This window comes from Lissotriton helveticus, chromosome 6 (genome assembly GCF_964261635.1).
Source record: "Lissotriton helveticus chromosome 6, aLisHel1.1, whole genome shotgun sequence".
In the NCBI taxonomy this organism is placed as follows: Eukaryota; Metazoa; Chordata; class Amphibia; order Caudata; family Salamandridae; genus Lissotriton; species Lissotriton helveticus.
The window spans coordinates 617083410-617097927 of NC_136067.1; the positions used below are offsets into that span (position 1 = coordinate 617083410).

At 44.2% G+C, this 14518-nt stretch overlaps 1 protein-coding gene across 8 annotated transcripts in view; it reads left to right on the top strand.

Moving 5' to 3' along the window:
* The window catches only part of MYO6 (myosin VI), a 909629-nt gene that overhangs the window by 878873 nt on the left and 16238 nt on the right, over positions 1-14518 (top strand). For all 8 annotated transcript variants that reach the window (XM_078648084.1, XM_078648085.1, XM_078648086.1 and 5 more), the window contains one exon: positions 14246-14464. In XM_078648084.1, the coding sequence (XP_078504210.1) occupies positions 14246-14464 (219 nt within the window). The remainder of the gene's footprint in view (positions 1-14245; positions 14465-14518) is intronic.

Genomic DNA, 14518 nt, shown 5'->3' on the forward strand with positions numbered 1-14518 from the left:
CAGATTTGCTTCTTTAATTTGTTTTGGTCTGGTTAAAAAACAATCCAGACATACCTTCTGATTTTCCTTATCAGAATTCAAGGTTAACATGAACTTAATAATTCAAAAATGTACATCCCATGATACTTTTGCTATAAGGATTTGGTTCTTAGCTTTAGTGAACTGTAGCAAAATGTTGGTTTATCAGAGCTTTTAAATACTAACAACTGTATTCCCGGTTTGGGGTCTTTAAAGTCTGCCATTTGCAAAGTTATCAGGTTTGGGGGCTTTTCCATCCAATAAATGAATTAGTGGATGTGTTTCAGTCTTGGTTGGTAATATCAGCATAATAATATGTTCTTTGAAGATCTCTCACCACTGGCAGCTGCATCAGAACTTTTTTTTCTCCCAATAAGAGTGCCGTAGATGTTTAATGGTTTCCTGGTGCTGTCACAGTGACAGAGACCCTGTTACAGGAAGCGACATCCAAAATAAACACCTTAAGCAGGTGGGGGACTCTGAAAACCTACTATGATGCATGGGACAAAGTTCCAAGTATAAGATAGTGACAAGATTGGAAAAACCTTCCTCTTGGAGTTATACTGCTCTCAGTGACTTGCAGCCACGGCTCATCCATTTGGGCGATTAGGCCACGCCCCTCAACTTTTTCAGAGAAGAAGGGCGTCTGTCAGGCTGAACAAAGGCTAGCCTAACAGACACTCTTCTTGTTAAGGTCAGTCAGCTTGGAGCTTGACATGCACTAAATGTGCAGGCTTCTGGATGCCTGAGCTCAACTTTGCCAGACTGAGGATTTCCCAGCCTCTTGTGATCTCCTCAGGCTGGCAAAAGTGCCTTGAGGCCCTCCCCCTCATGATGAGGGGGAAGGTCCCTGCTTGCCTCAGACCTGGGTGCTTCAGTTTTAAGCACTGAAGTATCCATGGCTGAGGGTCAATCCGTGACACCTCTTCACAGTGTGGGGTGGGGTTAGCCCTCTCACTGACCCCATTTCACTCTGTGATGAGTGAGGGAAGGCAGCAATTCCAATTCTTCAGGGACCTCCAAGGTTTTCCACTCCAGGAGCTGCAGGACATGTAGGTTTTATGTTTTTGAATGTTTGGTGAGTGCATGCATGTATAAATGTGTGAATTTGTTGTGAGTGTTGTGAATGGGTGTGCGTGTGTGAATGAAAGGCTGTGGGTTAATGTGTGTGTATATGTGTGCGTGTGTGCCCCCCCTCAATGCCAATATTATGAGGCGCCACTGGTATAATGAAATATTGTACATTGAATGATACTCTAAAATACCACAGCAGCCTTGACCGTTAGTCCTTGAATTAGGTTCATGATGCTTACATTCCAAGGGGAAAATGCATTGCCTAAAGGTTCCTCCTCCTTGCCTTGCGTTTCCTCCCCTAATCGAACATGAAGAAATATATACATCTGAGCCAGCCACAGATCGATTGCCCTGGTCACACAGGTACTATAATTCTTGATCCATTTTGCACAGTGTTAAGACAAGTGAATAACATATTGGAACATATTACAAAAATAGGGTGCTCCGTCCCTGGTACTGCATCTGTGCACCTTCAAATTGGTGTGCTGCAAGTAAATAGGCATGTTGCACCCTGTTACTGATACTGTGCTGTCCCAAGGGCATCTGTGAACTTGTAGTGGCCCTAGGTGCAGTGCATTAGTGAAAGGCAGAGTGGCTGTTTGAAGAGCTACCCAATTCTTCATTGTGGAGGCAGCACCTGCCTGCAATTCTATAGGGGCGGGAGCAGAGATCCTTTTGCAACCAACTGCAGAGGGATGTCTGGGAGGGGTCCATGGACCCCCATTGCCCATGCAGAGGGCTGCCCCGGATTTCAATCAGTGCGTGTCCTGATGACCTCTTATCCTCTGCACCCACATCTATAATACCGCACAGGTGTGAAGGCAAAGTGTTTCCAGGATTTGCATGGGACCACACTCCCATGCAAATGAGGGAACTACCTTTTAAAATAGCACCTGTGTTATCTATCTTACACTAGTCTTGGGGGATGCAAAAAAGCCATACATGCCCATTGCTCGTCAACCACTGTACGTTATTTGGCACATTGTGTCTTTATAGCCTCACTCGTCTCTCCGCTTCCCAGTTTCTTGTTCGCATTGCTTTATGAAAAATTATCCCGTACTCCTGCTGTTAGCTACTAGCAGAATAATGGGACCCCCTCGAAGTTAAAGTAGGTCAGGGAAAGAGGGGAATGAGAAAACACAGAGCAGTAAGATTTCCCTCATTGACCGGAGTGATTCAATAATGATATATTTCTATTACTTTATAATCCATCACAGAAGTACATTAGTGACAACCACCAAAAGTTTATTATATTTTTTATTTCCACAAAATATTTCCTTTTTAAAAAATGATATCATTCTATTTCTTAGAGACAACTCATTTAATTTTGTATTTGTATCAAAAAAGTTTGTAATGCTTTTCATTGCTTTATCGCATCGTTTCATGGTTTACACATGTAGATACATTAAAAAATCGAAGTCAACATACAATATATACATAATTAGAGACACAGTTTTATAAAAGAAACTATCAATTCATAAAGAATATGAACCCCTGGATATACAGCACTCTCACAACAAACATACTATCACAACCTCACTCTCACTAAATTCACTCAAACAAAATCTGTACAAGGACGTGATCTTGATGACAAAGAGAATCTCTGCCAAAGGATGAATCTCAAATGCCAAGCATGAGATTCCGCACTAGGTCGACGCGCTTTTCGGTGGAAAAGCGCCACCTTCCTCAGGACCTTTCCAGATTTTACCTTTCAATTCAATTCCCAGGGGACATGCTACAAGGAGAAGGACATACTTTATACTTGATTATTTTCTCTTGGAACTGCTGTGGGGCGTTAGTACAGGATACAGTCAGCTAGCCCAAAAAACACTACGTAAGCTATCGAATACTTGGGCAGATCTACACTTCCTTCTAACAGGTGGTATCCTAAGATATTGCAGCCTCGAACGTGTTTCCAATAGGCTTTTGATTTAGGGCAGATGTGTTAAATCGTCTTCACCTTATTTATTCATGGCTTTTTATTCTTCTAAATTCGACAGATGGGTGACGCCTTAAAAATACAAGGTCCCAGCCTTGTTTAAAAGCTGCTCTGAGCCATCGTTTCTGCCGTCCTCAAGACACGTGGCGAAATAGACATCCACAGTAGACTACTTCTGTAATGGATTATAAAGTGATAGAAGTATATCATTATTGAATCACTCCGGTCAATGAGGGAAATCTTACTGCCCTGCTGTTAGCTACCCCAAATCTTCTCCTGTGTACCAAGATCCAACTTATAAGCTTTGTTGGGATCTCAGTCCTCTTCATTGAGCCTCAACTATCTTGGTCTATTCTGGATGCCATCAACTAGAGTTACTTTCCTGCTCTTGGTGTCCTGGGTGATTTTTTCTTGACAACCTCAGATCACTGAGTTTCGACCTTGAGGTTGCTGCTTCCATGTTCAACAGTTAGACCACCCAGGCATCAGCCTTAGTTATCACCTCCCAGTATTAACTAGCTTGGCCAATGTACTCTTTATTCTGGAACATAGTTATCTGTGGAGAAGGGCAGATCTCGTTTTCCAATTCTTACAGCACAAGTGCCCATATTTCAGCACCTGGACAAGAGTCAATTGTATGAGGAGCACGAAAAGTCTCTGTTGGAGACTAACTGCTTTTTTAGAATGGATGTTGGTGCCTGATCTATTCTGAAGTCCACATGTCCGCATCTTTCACGTATTCTTTTATCCTATCAGACCTCCGCAAAACATTGGTAAGTTATTGTCCCCAGGATGTATTCCTGTCCCTTCTTCCTTTCACAAAATCAGTATCTTGTCCTCATTTAAAAAATGTAAGCAGAAGTTTGCAAAGTGCTGCACCGACACCTACTACTTCCCTTCCTCGTTATGGGCAGCTCTGCCTTTTCCTCGGTACTGAGTGACATTTTGACTGTCAGAAAGGAAGTGTATTCCCACAAAACAGGCCCCTGTATATTACAGTGCTGTTTTGGAACCTAAATCCCACCGACTCATAGTTTTATTAGGGCATTTGTATTCTTTACAGGAGCTAAATTGTAAAAATTAGAATTGTTTGCTGTTTCAAAATGTTATTTTCCACTGCAGATTAAATTGCATTGTCATTAAACCTGCATTTCGAGCTAATAGCATTGTGCAGACGACCTTTATCTGAAGCTGATGCAAGTATCAACTTCCTTGAAAATAGCCATATGCCCTGCTTTGCTGACATTTGCAACACCGTTGCCTCAGTATATTGCAGAAGTCACTGCCAACAGCTGACAGACAAAATGAGAAGATACAAGCTGAAAGCCACCAATAACTGTGCCAACAGTTGAGTAGGAGGAGTTACCGGGTACAAAACATTCTTAATGGTACCCAGGACCGGTGAAAATGCTGCATACCCAGTTCTTTGCATGCCAGGGTACCAGGCAGCGTGCCCTTTCCAGGTACAATTTACATGGCATTGTAGAGCTGTGCATATGAGAGAAACTGATATCTTCAAGTTAGAACGTTCCATTCTAATCACCCTGAAGATATTGGAAATGCTCCTTAATCTCTTACAAATGTTAGTAATGGTCCAGGTCATCCCGTGACCATTTTCCAATACTAACTGTCTATAGTATGACAAGAAGTGGTGGCCCTTAAAAAGCGCTGGCATCGTCCCTTTCTTTCTCCAAGTACACAGATGCTCATTGATGTATCGTCTACTGCTATGACAGGAACCATATCCAGACACTTTTCCGCTGCAAGATGACTTTCTACATGTACATCGACATTACTGACTTCTTTTATTCTATTAATGCTACTTGCTTCTTCCGAAAGATTAATTTTGGGGTAAACTGGTGCCTTTTGTTAGGAAAACAATTTAGATTATCCTTTTATTGTATTCCCTTGTGATTATCACTGTTCCTGAACAAACGCTTTGCTAGGAACACTTTTGCAGGTTATAGAAAATCCTATTGTATGTCAGAGTAAACACCTATGTTTCACTCTATGATTTCAAGAAGTGAGTGCCCAGGGAGTCCTATGACAATGCTTCCTGCCTTATACCTCTCCTTCTAGTGAGCTGTTGAGATGATCAGTTTTCAACCTCAAACCAAATGCCTCTGAACATGGACCTACAACTCAGCCATATGGCTAATTAGCCCCTTTTCGCCCACGGAAAGTAAGTTAAATTTCAATAGTAGCTGCATGACTGAAAAGGTGTGATGACCTCTATTTTAGGAGTGTTCCTTTGCAAGTAGTAAATTGCACAATAAGAGTGCGGTGCTCCAAAATGTACACTTTGCCATTGGTGGTTGAAATGCTTGAGCCTGGTTATTTATCAGCACCACGGGGAGTTAAAACTGTAGCTATCATCCTGCTGGGTACACCTCTGTTTGCCTCAGATGAGTCCCCATCGCAAATATTCAAAGCTTGTAATAGCCAAATGTAATCTGATGTCTACATCAGTAGGGGAAACATTCAGTGCTGTTTTATTTTTTATTCCGAAGCTTTTTCCCATAGTAGTGTTTTAGAATGAAGCAGATGGTCTGAAAAAATTGTGCATAGATCCAATGCTCCAATATATTATAATGCTGGCGTGACAGTCAGTTCATTTGAATTCTGCTTCATGTGCTGGATATGGTAAAATTACAAAAGGTCACTAACCCTTCTTTCAGAAAAGTATGGAAACGTCAGCCTATCTCGAAAATGTATCAACAAGTTAAAGGGGACTCGAGGTAAATGCTCTCTGAAATGGACTTTAGGACAGTAGTTACAGTCCTCGTTATGTCACGCTTGAATTACTGTAATAGCATTTATCTGAACTCCCAAGATCAACATGTCAATAGGCTTCAGATAGCTCAGAATGCAGCCGCCAGGCTATTGACAGGCATACCGAAATTTGTTTCGGTAAAAAGAGAGATAACTCTGCTAAATTGGCTCCCGGGTGAAGCAAAGGGTTCGTTTTAAGGCCTTGTGCATAGTATTTAAGGCTCTAAATGGTATTGGCCCTGACCATTTGAGGCAAAAGTTCAAATGGTATGCCCCAGCCAGGACCCTGCCGTCTAAAGGAGCAAAACATGTCCAAATCCCCACCGTTAAAAAAAACAGTTGGGGAAGCAGGAGTTTTTTCACCTGCAAGTCCAAGGCATGGAATGAGCTACCGTTCTTTCTGAGAAATGCCTTGGACCTTCTTTCTTTTAAAAAGGGTCTGAAAACCTGGCTCTTCACTCATTGAAACCTTTCGACTATCGTTTAAGCAGAGCTCAGCGCCAGGACACCCGAGGGTAATCTCGCGCTTTTATACATTAAATTAACATAACATAACATAACATATTTGCCGTCTTTGTGCTATGCAAGCATACAAAGTCTGAAATCCCTGCATTTTCTGAAGAGTTACACCTCCGTACCCTTAAAGACTTATTTATGACATAGTTTCAGATGATTTGCTCTAGTATCATTCCATTATTTCTCCTTTCAGATCTTCGACTACCCAGGGGTTGTCTGTTAAAACTAGCAATACAGACCAGTGGAGAGGAGAAGAGGTAAAAACAGAAACTGATCAATTATTCAGATCCAAGGAGGAGTACTTAACCTCTCATTGGCCTTTGAGAGCCAATTAATCAGCTAGTCAATTGATCTAGCAATGCTTATTTTGATAATAAAATCCATTAAACATACAAAACATGAAAAATGTCATTATTAAAACAATAATACTATATAACAATTAAGATAAGAACACAAAAATAAAACATTTAATAAAAGAACATATTTTACACAAGGAAACAGAATATGCCAGTATTTCGCCAAACTACATTATAACTGCAAAAAAAATATACCTGATACTAATGCCAGAACTAGTTTCAAAATTCTTTGTGCAATTTCAACAGGTAACTGCAAGAATATTATACATGAGACACAGAACAACTGTAGAAGAACTAGTTGATGTGAAAGAGACATCTAGCCGCAGATTCCTTACCTTAGAATATCCCAGGGCTGAATCCAGAAGATGCTCTAGCAATACGCTTGCATGCCAGTTGGTGGCATCAGTCAAATCCACGTGTCATCGACCACGCTGGAAGTGACGTCCTTGTCACCTTTATAGGCGCCACCTCAGCGCGCTGAGGTCAGTTCTTTTCTTTCTGCTCCAGCTAGCACAGATCCATGAAGAGAGCAAGCCTCTGTCTCTCTTTGACAGGCTTTTTTTTAATCTTTTGTTGACATTTTTTAGTGTGTAGGTTTTTGCTTGATGTTGAAGAAGACTTCTGGTTTCAAACCTTGTTTCAAACCATGTTTCAAACCATGTAGCGCCTGTCATCTCGCCATGTCCTTGACGGATCCACACTCTTATCTATGGTACCTGGCGTACTACTACAACTCGAAGTCGTGCTCTGATTGCCAGGCCATGGCTTTGAGGGGGCGGTCCCTAAAATTGCTGGTGGCCCGGCATTTGATGCAATGCCATCCACCCCAGAGGTCTCGTTCCCTGTCGAGGGGCAGTTCTGGCACCGCTCCGGGAGTCCTAAGTCCTTGTCCTCCCACTTGAAGTGGTCAAGTCAGTCAGGTAAGAGGCACAAGAAGTGGAAGCGTGCTTCAACGTCCCCCCATTTGTCGGCTGACGTGACGTAGGAGCCTCAATTCCCTAGGCCTCATTCTGTGGAACCTGCCCCTGGGTCAGCTCCACCCTTCCCTGCCTTTCCAGGCTGAAGTGGCCCCCGCCCAGTTAAAAGATTCTTTTGAAGACATGTGCCTAGTATTTGGGTGACCTGACCCTCCCTGCGCACCTGCTGACCCTGGAGGCTCAGGAGGGGCTCCATTGGGTTCTGTGCCAGCGAGTCCGGCACCGATGCCCCCCACAATGGATCCGGTGGCAGATACCGACTTGTGCTGGTCATTCCCATGAGACCTTCCCCTTTGCCAGCCTCTACACTGAGACTCCCAGTGCCGCCATCCCCATTCTCATCCTAGACGACCCAGAGCCGGATCAGCGCCTTTCTACCCCGATTCCAATGCCAATGGCACCCTTGGGTCCTAGTTCGATTCTTCTGACTTCTTTTGAGGGGCTAGGACTGAAAGATGATTGGAAGGGACCAGCCTGAGTAGGAAATGGACTGGTATGCAGTAATTGGGTGAGGCCAGTGGCCTGGATAACTGCCCAAACCAGCCTACAGAGGAGGGAGCTTCATATGCTATGATGGTGAGAAGGGCAGCGAGTTCCTGGACCTCCAACTCCCTTTGGTGGAAGTCAAGTCGATCGTTTGCCAGAGGTTACAGCGAGGTGTCTCCTCCTCTGAACCCCTCCTGCCTTTCAACAAAGCCGTGCCTGATGTCCTTCTGGGAACCTGGTCAAAGCCCAGCACAGGGGCCTCTGTGACTAGGACAGTTGCCCGCTGTCATCGCCCTGATAATTCCTTACCAACAACCCTACCCCCAAGAGTTTGGTGGTCCAGACCTCTACCTCATAAGTTGCGTTTCTGTCTGCACCACTGGTCAAGGAATTAAAGAGACTGGATAGTTGGGGCAAGAATGTTTTTTCTCCCGCTAGCCTTGAATTACGGTTGATGAACACTGCAAGCCTATTTGGACGTTACGCTCACTCCTTGTGGGAAATGCTTGCGCAGGTTCTGCCACAAGTGTCGGAGAAGGAGAGCCATTCTCTCCCAAGCCGTATCAGACGGGAGAGATGTGGCAAAGTTCACTTTTCATTGTGGGCTTGACACCACTGACCTCACTGGGCAAAATAATGTCATCGAAGGTGGCCGTTCGCTGCCATACCTGGCTCAGAACTTCTGGCTTTTTTCGAGATGTCCAGGCTTCCCTTATGTACATGCCTTTTGATGGCACCCTAATCGTCGGAGACCAGGTAGACATGGCTCTGGAGCGCTTTAAGGACACGCAGGCTCCGGCAAAGTCCTTAGGCTTCTCAGTGCCCACCCGTCCCCCATCTGCTTTTTGCCCCTTTCGTGGCAACGGAAGGGGCTTTCAGCTGTACGAGCCATATCGCAGCCACAATTGCACTTTCAGTTTACAGTGCTCCCCTTTAGCCTTACCAGCGCCCCTCAGGTGTTCACCAAGGTGATGGCATTGGTCGCAGCTCCTCTGAGCAGATCAAGGTTGGCAGTCTTCCCCTATCTCGAGGACTGGCTGTTGAAGGCTAGCACACCTCAAGCCTGTTCTCCCACCTCCAGTCTACAGCAAATCTCCTGCTTTCACTGGGGTTCACTATCAAGTCACACCTGACTCCCTTTCAGATGCCTCCTTTCATCAGAGTTGTTCTGGACACTGTAGCTTTGGGCCTATCCTCCCGAGCGGCGAGCCCAGGATATTCAGGCTATGATACCGATGTTTCAGCCTCTATCCTGGATTTTGGTGAGAATGACTCTGAGGCTGCTAGTCCTCATGGCCCCCTGCATACTGCTAGTGACACACACCAAATGGCATATTCAGGCTCTGCAGTTGGACCTGAAGTTCCAGTAGGTGCAGCATTAGGGGAATATCTCCGACGTAGTCAAGATCTCAGAGGGGACTGCACAGGATCTGCAGTGGTGGCTGAGCAACCATGATTGGGTCAGAGGCAGGTCCCTCTTTCTTCCCCAACAAGATCACACAGTAGTGACAGATGCATCACTCCTGGGATGGGGTGGCCATCTGGGAAAGGTGGAGATCAGAGGACTCTGGTCTCGGGCGGAATCAGGACTCCACATCAACTTGCTGGAGCTCCGAGCGATTTGCTTGGCTTTGAAAGCTTTTCTCCCTTTCATCAAGGGAAAGCTGGTTCAGGTGTTCACGAAGACCACCACCACCAAGTGGTATTGCAACAAACAGGGTGGGGTGGGATCATGGACTCTTTGTCAGGAGGCCCTCCGTCCCTGGCCATGGCTGGAACTGCAGAGCATGTCCCTGGTGGTTCAACACCTGGCAGGTTCTCTGAACACCAGGGTGGACGAACTCAGACATCGATGCCTAGCAGATCACAAACAACATCTACATCCAGAGGTGGCACAAGGTCTTTTTTCAGAAGTGGGGAGAGCCTTCTGCCAAGAATGCGCAATGCCAACCAATTTTGCACGCTGGAGTTTCCAAGGCGAAACTCGCTCAGCGACACTTTTCATCTCCAGTGTAGCTCAGGCTTCCTGTATGCCTTCCACCAATACAACTCTTGTCCAGAGTGCTCAAGAAGATCAGGAGCGACCGGGCCCAAGTTGTTCTTGTGGCTCCAAGTCGTTCTTGTGGCACCGGACTGGGCATGGAGAGTCTGGTATCCCGAGCTTTTCCAACTGAGCATCAATCCTCCAATCAGGCTGCCCCTTCAGGTGGAGCTTCTGTCGCTGCAGCAGGGGAAGGTCCTCCACCCGAACCTGTCAACTCTACGCCTTCTTGCATGGTGATTGAGCGGCGAAAGTTGACAGCACTTGACCTTCCTCCCAAAATCTGTGATGTGATTTTGGCGGCCTGGCGGCCCTCTACCAAGACTGTGTATGCCTGCCGGTGGCTGAAATGTTTAACATATTGTACAGAAAGGTCTATGGACCCTCTTTCTGCTTCACTCTTTCACGTCATTCTTTTGTTTTGATCCTTGTCCAGCCGGTCTCTGCTCTGGGTACTCATAAAGGGTATCTTTCGGCCTTGTCTTCCTTCATGAGGCTGTCAGACCAACCCTCTATATTTAAATCCCCTATTGTGAACAGATTTCTTAAGGGGCTTGTACATATGTTCCCACCTGCTCCATTCATCATGCCTCCGTGACACCTAAATTTGGTTCTCACCTTCCTGATGTGAGCTCCCTTTGAACCTCTGCAAAACTGCCCCCTCTGGCTGCTTTCCATCAAAACAGCATTTTTAGTGGCAATAACTTCTGCCAGGGGGTGAGTGAATTGCAGGCTCTCTCATACAAGCTTTCTTACCTGACCATCTTCCCTAATAAGTTGGTGCTTTTCACTAGGCCCTCTTTCTTACCAAAAGTGGTAATAGCATTTCACGTGGGGCAATCAGTCACCTTGCCCACTTTCTATGCTCGGTCTGGACCCAAAAAGAGTGTTATCATTCTACATTGACTACACCAAAGAGTTCCGGTGGACGACCACGGTGCAGAAGAGGACTAGAAGAGCACTATCTTGCAATGGGTGATTCTCTGCATCAAAATCTGCTACGCTCTGACCAAGAAACAACCTCCTGAAAGCTTAAGAGCTCATTCCACCAGAGCTGAGGCTGCGACCAGAGCGTTACAATGTGGTGATCCAGTCCTTGTCAGGCAGCAACGTGGGCATCCCTGCACACGTTCACTAAGCACTACTGCCTGGACAGTCAAGTCCTCAGGGATTGCCTTTTTGACGGCTCTGTCCTGTAGGACTTCCTGGACTAAACCTGTCCACAGTCCCTACTCCGGGGATGGTAATGCTTGGGTAGATATTCTATGGTAAGGAATCTGCAGCTAGATGTCTCTATCAGATGGACAAGTTACTTACCTTTGGTAACGTCTTATCTGGTAGAGACATGATCTAGCCACAAATTCCTTACCGACCCACCCATCCTCCCCGCACTGCAGACAGGTGTTTTAGGGTCAGGGCTGATCCTTTTCAGGCCCTAGTTGTTCTAAACACACCACTGTTGTTGCACTTCATGGCTCTGCACTCCTGGCATGGAATGTCGTGAAAAGTAACTGCCGTCAGCACGCTGAGGTGGCGCCTCCAAAGGTGAAGCGGACGTCACTTCTGTCATGGACGTCGCCACACAGAGCCGGCCGACGTCGCCTACCAGCACGTATGGGTATTGCTCGAGCAAAAGTCGTCCAGATCCAGCCTGAGTCCTGGGATATTGTAAGGGAAGGAATTTGCAGCTAGATCATGTCTCTACCAACGTTACCAAAAGTAAGTAACTTGTCCTTTATTCCTTTTTGTAATAAAGTTTGACCAATTGTCATCATATAATCTTAAATATTGGGAACAATTTAATATATCTTCATCGAATATTCCAAGCTAAAATAGTTATTAGCTAGTCACGTATAGACTAACGGGGCAAATATCTTTATAAATATGTGTTTCCTACTGCTATGGCCCAGACACTAATGCAGCTTGGCACATACTTTGATTTAAAAAAAAAAAAAAGATGTGGAACTGTCTTTAAATTACTACCATTTGTATTAGGGACAATGCAACACGGGAAAGAGCTCTGTGAATACGTTTGTTTGGTATTTATATTATGCTATTAATTTCACATTTAGATCTTCTTTGGCATTTTAGTGGCTGTATGACGTCACTTTCTGATGTCATCAGATGTGCTAAATAGGTATCACTCCTACGACTTCACAACTTCTGAGTACTGCCAGTCGAAAGGAACCAATTCAGAGAAAGAGAAGTTCTTATGTATCACCATATTAGGCTCGGTTCTTAAGAAATTGCTGTTTGCTCCCAACTTTAAAAAGTATGAAACTAATTGAAGGCAATGCATTTACAGCACAGGAGCCGTTGAAACTAAATAATTTAAGCTGTGGTCGTTTGAGACCCACCAAACAGAAAGAATCAGGTAATCACAGTATTTTATCTAAGGATTTGAGATTGGCTAAATCTTATTTGGTGCATACACTGAAGTATGCACAGCAGTATAATTATCTTTTTTAAATTCAAAACTGTACTTTTCACAACGTTTGTGTCCTCTAGGACGTAAACATTTTGATAAGCGACACTATCTTGGTTTTGTGATTCAGGTTTATCCGAGATGATTAAACAAAACAGTATGAGTTATCTGAAAGTAGGCGAGGGCAGCGAGGTAGTCATTAAAGCTCCTAAAAGGAATTACTGAAAAATATATTCAGTTGACCTAGAACTAAATGACATTTTTTGGAACCAGAGGGATGTTGAGCCATATAAGTGTACAGTTGATAGGGCTTCAGTTCGTTCGATCATATTCTGCCCTCTGATGTAGTTCAGGTACTATTGCTACCCTAATGTACTCAATCAATTTTAAAGATGTTGTTGGTAGCTGTGCAGTGGTGAAGCCTCGATCCCACCCTCGAAGTAACATTCCAGAAGTTAACTGCACTGATGCAAAGAACATTTTCTTGGGTGAACATCTGAAATTACCATCCCTCTCGTCTCTTAAAGCATCACTCACTAATATTGTTTACCTAAAACAGGGAGCTTTCTACTTCCAGGAGTTTTCCTGTTATCCAGCAACGTGATTGTGCTTTCCGTGTGTATTGTTTGAGTTTGTACTTAAATAATTTGGAACTTTTTTTATTTAATTTCTTCTACAACACGGTCTTCTTTCTGTGGCAGTGTTACATTAGGAGACCCAATGCCCCTGTCGGCCTTCCCTACAAGCCTCACTGTATTTCTTCCCCGCCTCGTTTTTTGTTTATATCTTTACACTGCATTTTAGTCACCCAATCGCATTTCTTTGCTTTAATGCCTCCCTTCTTTGATCATGTGTCCACTCTTCATCACAGATTGTTTTACAAGCCTCAGCACTCCCTCCCCACACAGCTTTTTTGCAGGGCGAGTTGTACATCAATCAGTGATCGGCCAACTCTGTTCCTGGAAGTTGTGTTTCCTGTTGTAACCATTGGAAAATGAAATGACTCCACATTTCAGCCGTGGTGTTGTTTATTTTTTTGGAAAGGGCGCTTTTCAATGCTCATTCAATAACATTGTAATCCGACAAGTGTGCTCTTCACATATTAGAGGATGGATGTAATACTTCGAAATTGCCACCTAGAGCCGATGCGAGAAAATAAACCAAGGCATTTTTCTTCTAAGTGCCCGAGAGTCGTCTTATCGAAGTGCAAGCCGGGAGATTTAGTAGTTGTATAAATCGACAGCAAAATAGACAACGTAGAACTGGTATGCTTTGCATAATCTGTTTCTCTTGCCTATGTTTCTATTTTTAGTATTCAGAAACATACTTAGTGTTGAACAATTTATAACTGGTTGAAAATGCTGTATAATTGTCTCATGTAAGGTTGTCTTATTTCTGTAGCCGGGAATTTGTTTTATGTTCTACAATGACAAACGCTTGGGGCAATAGAGGCTTTTTTATTGCAAGAAATGGCTCTAAAAAATATAGTTCTGCTATTGGTGGCTTGGCTTATATTTCTTTCTGGAGACATTTTTGGATTTCCTTTTGCACAAATATACCCTTGATGTGTAGAAGTACCTTTTGGGTGAAGGGATATTAACTTTTCACTTGCTGATTGTAATGCACTTTTTTCTGCAATAGCCCAACAGAACCCTGTAACTCAGCTGCCTACCAGACCTCAAGAGATTGAGATGAACCGGCAGCAGCGGTACTTTCGGATTCCCTTCATCCGCCCTGCTGACCAATACAAAGATCCTCAGAACAAGAAGAAGGGGTGGTGGTATGCACATTTTGATGGAACATGGATCGCTCGACAAATGGAGCTGCATCCAGACAAGCCACCTATACTGCTTGTTGCTGGTTGGTATAGCCTTTAAAAAATGTGTTTCTAAGTTAGTATATATATATATATAT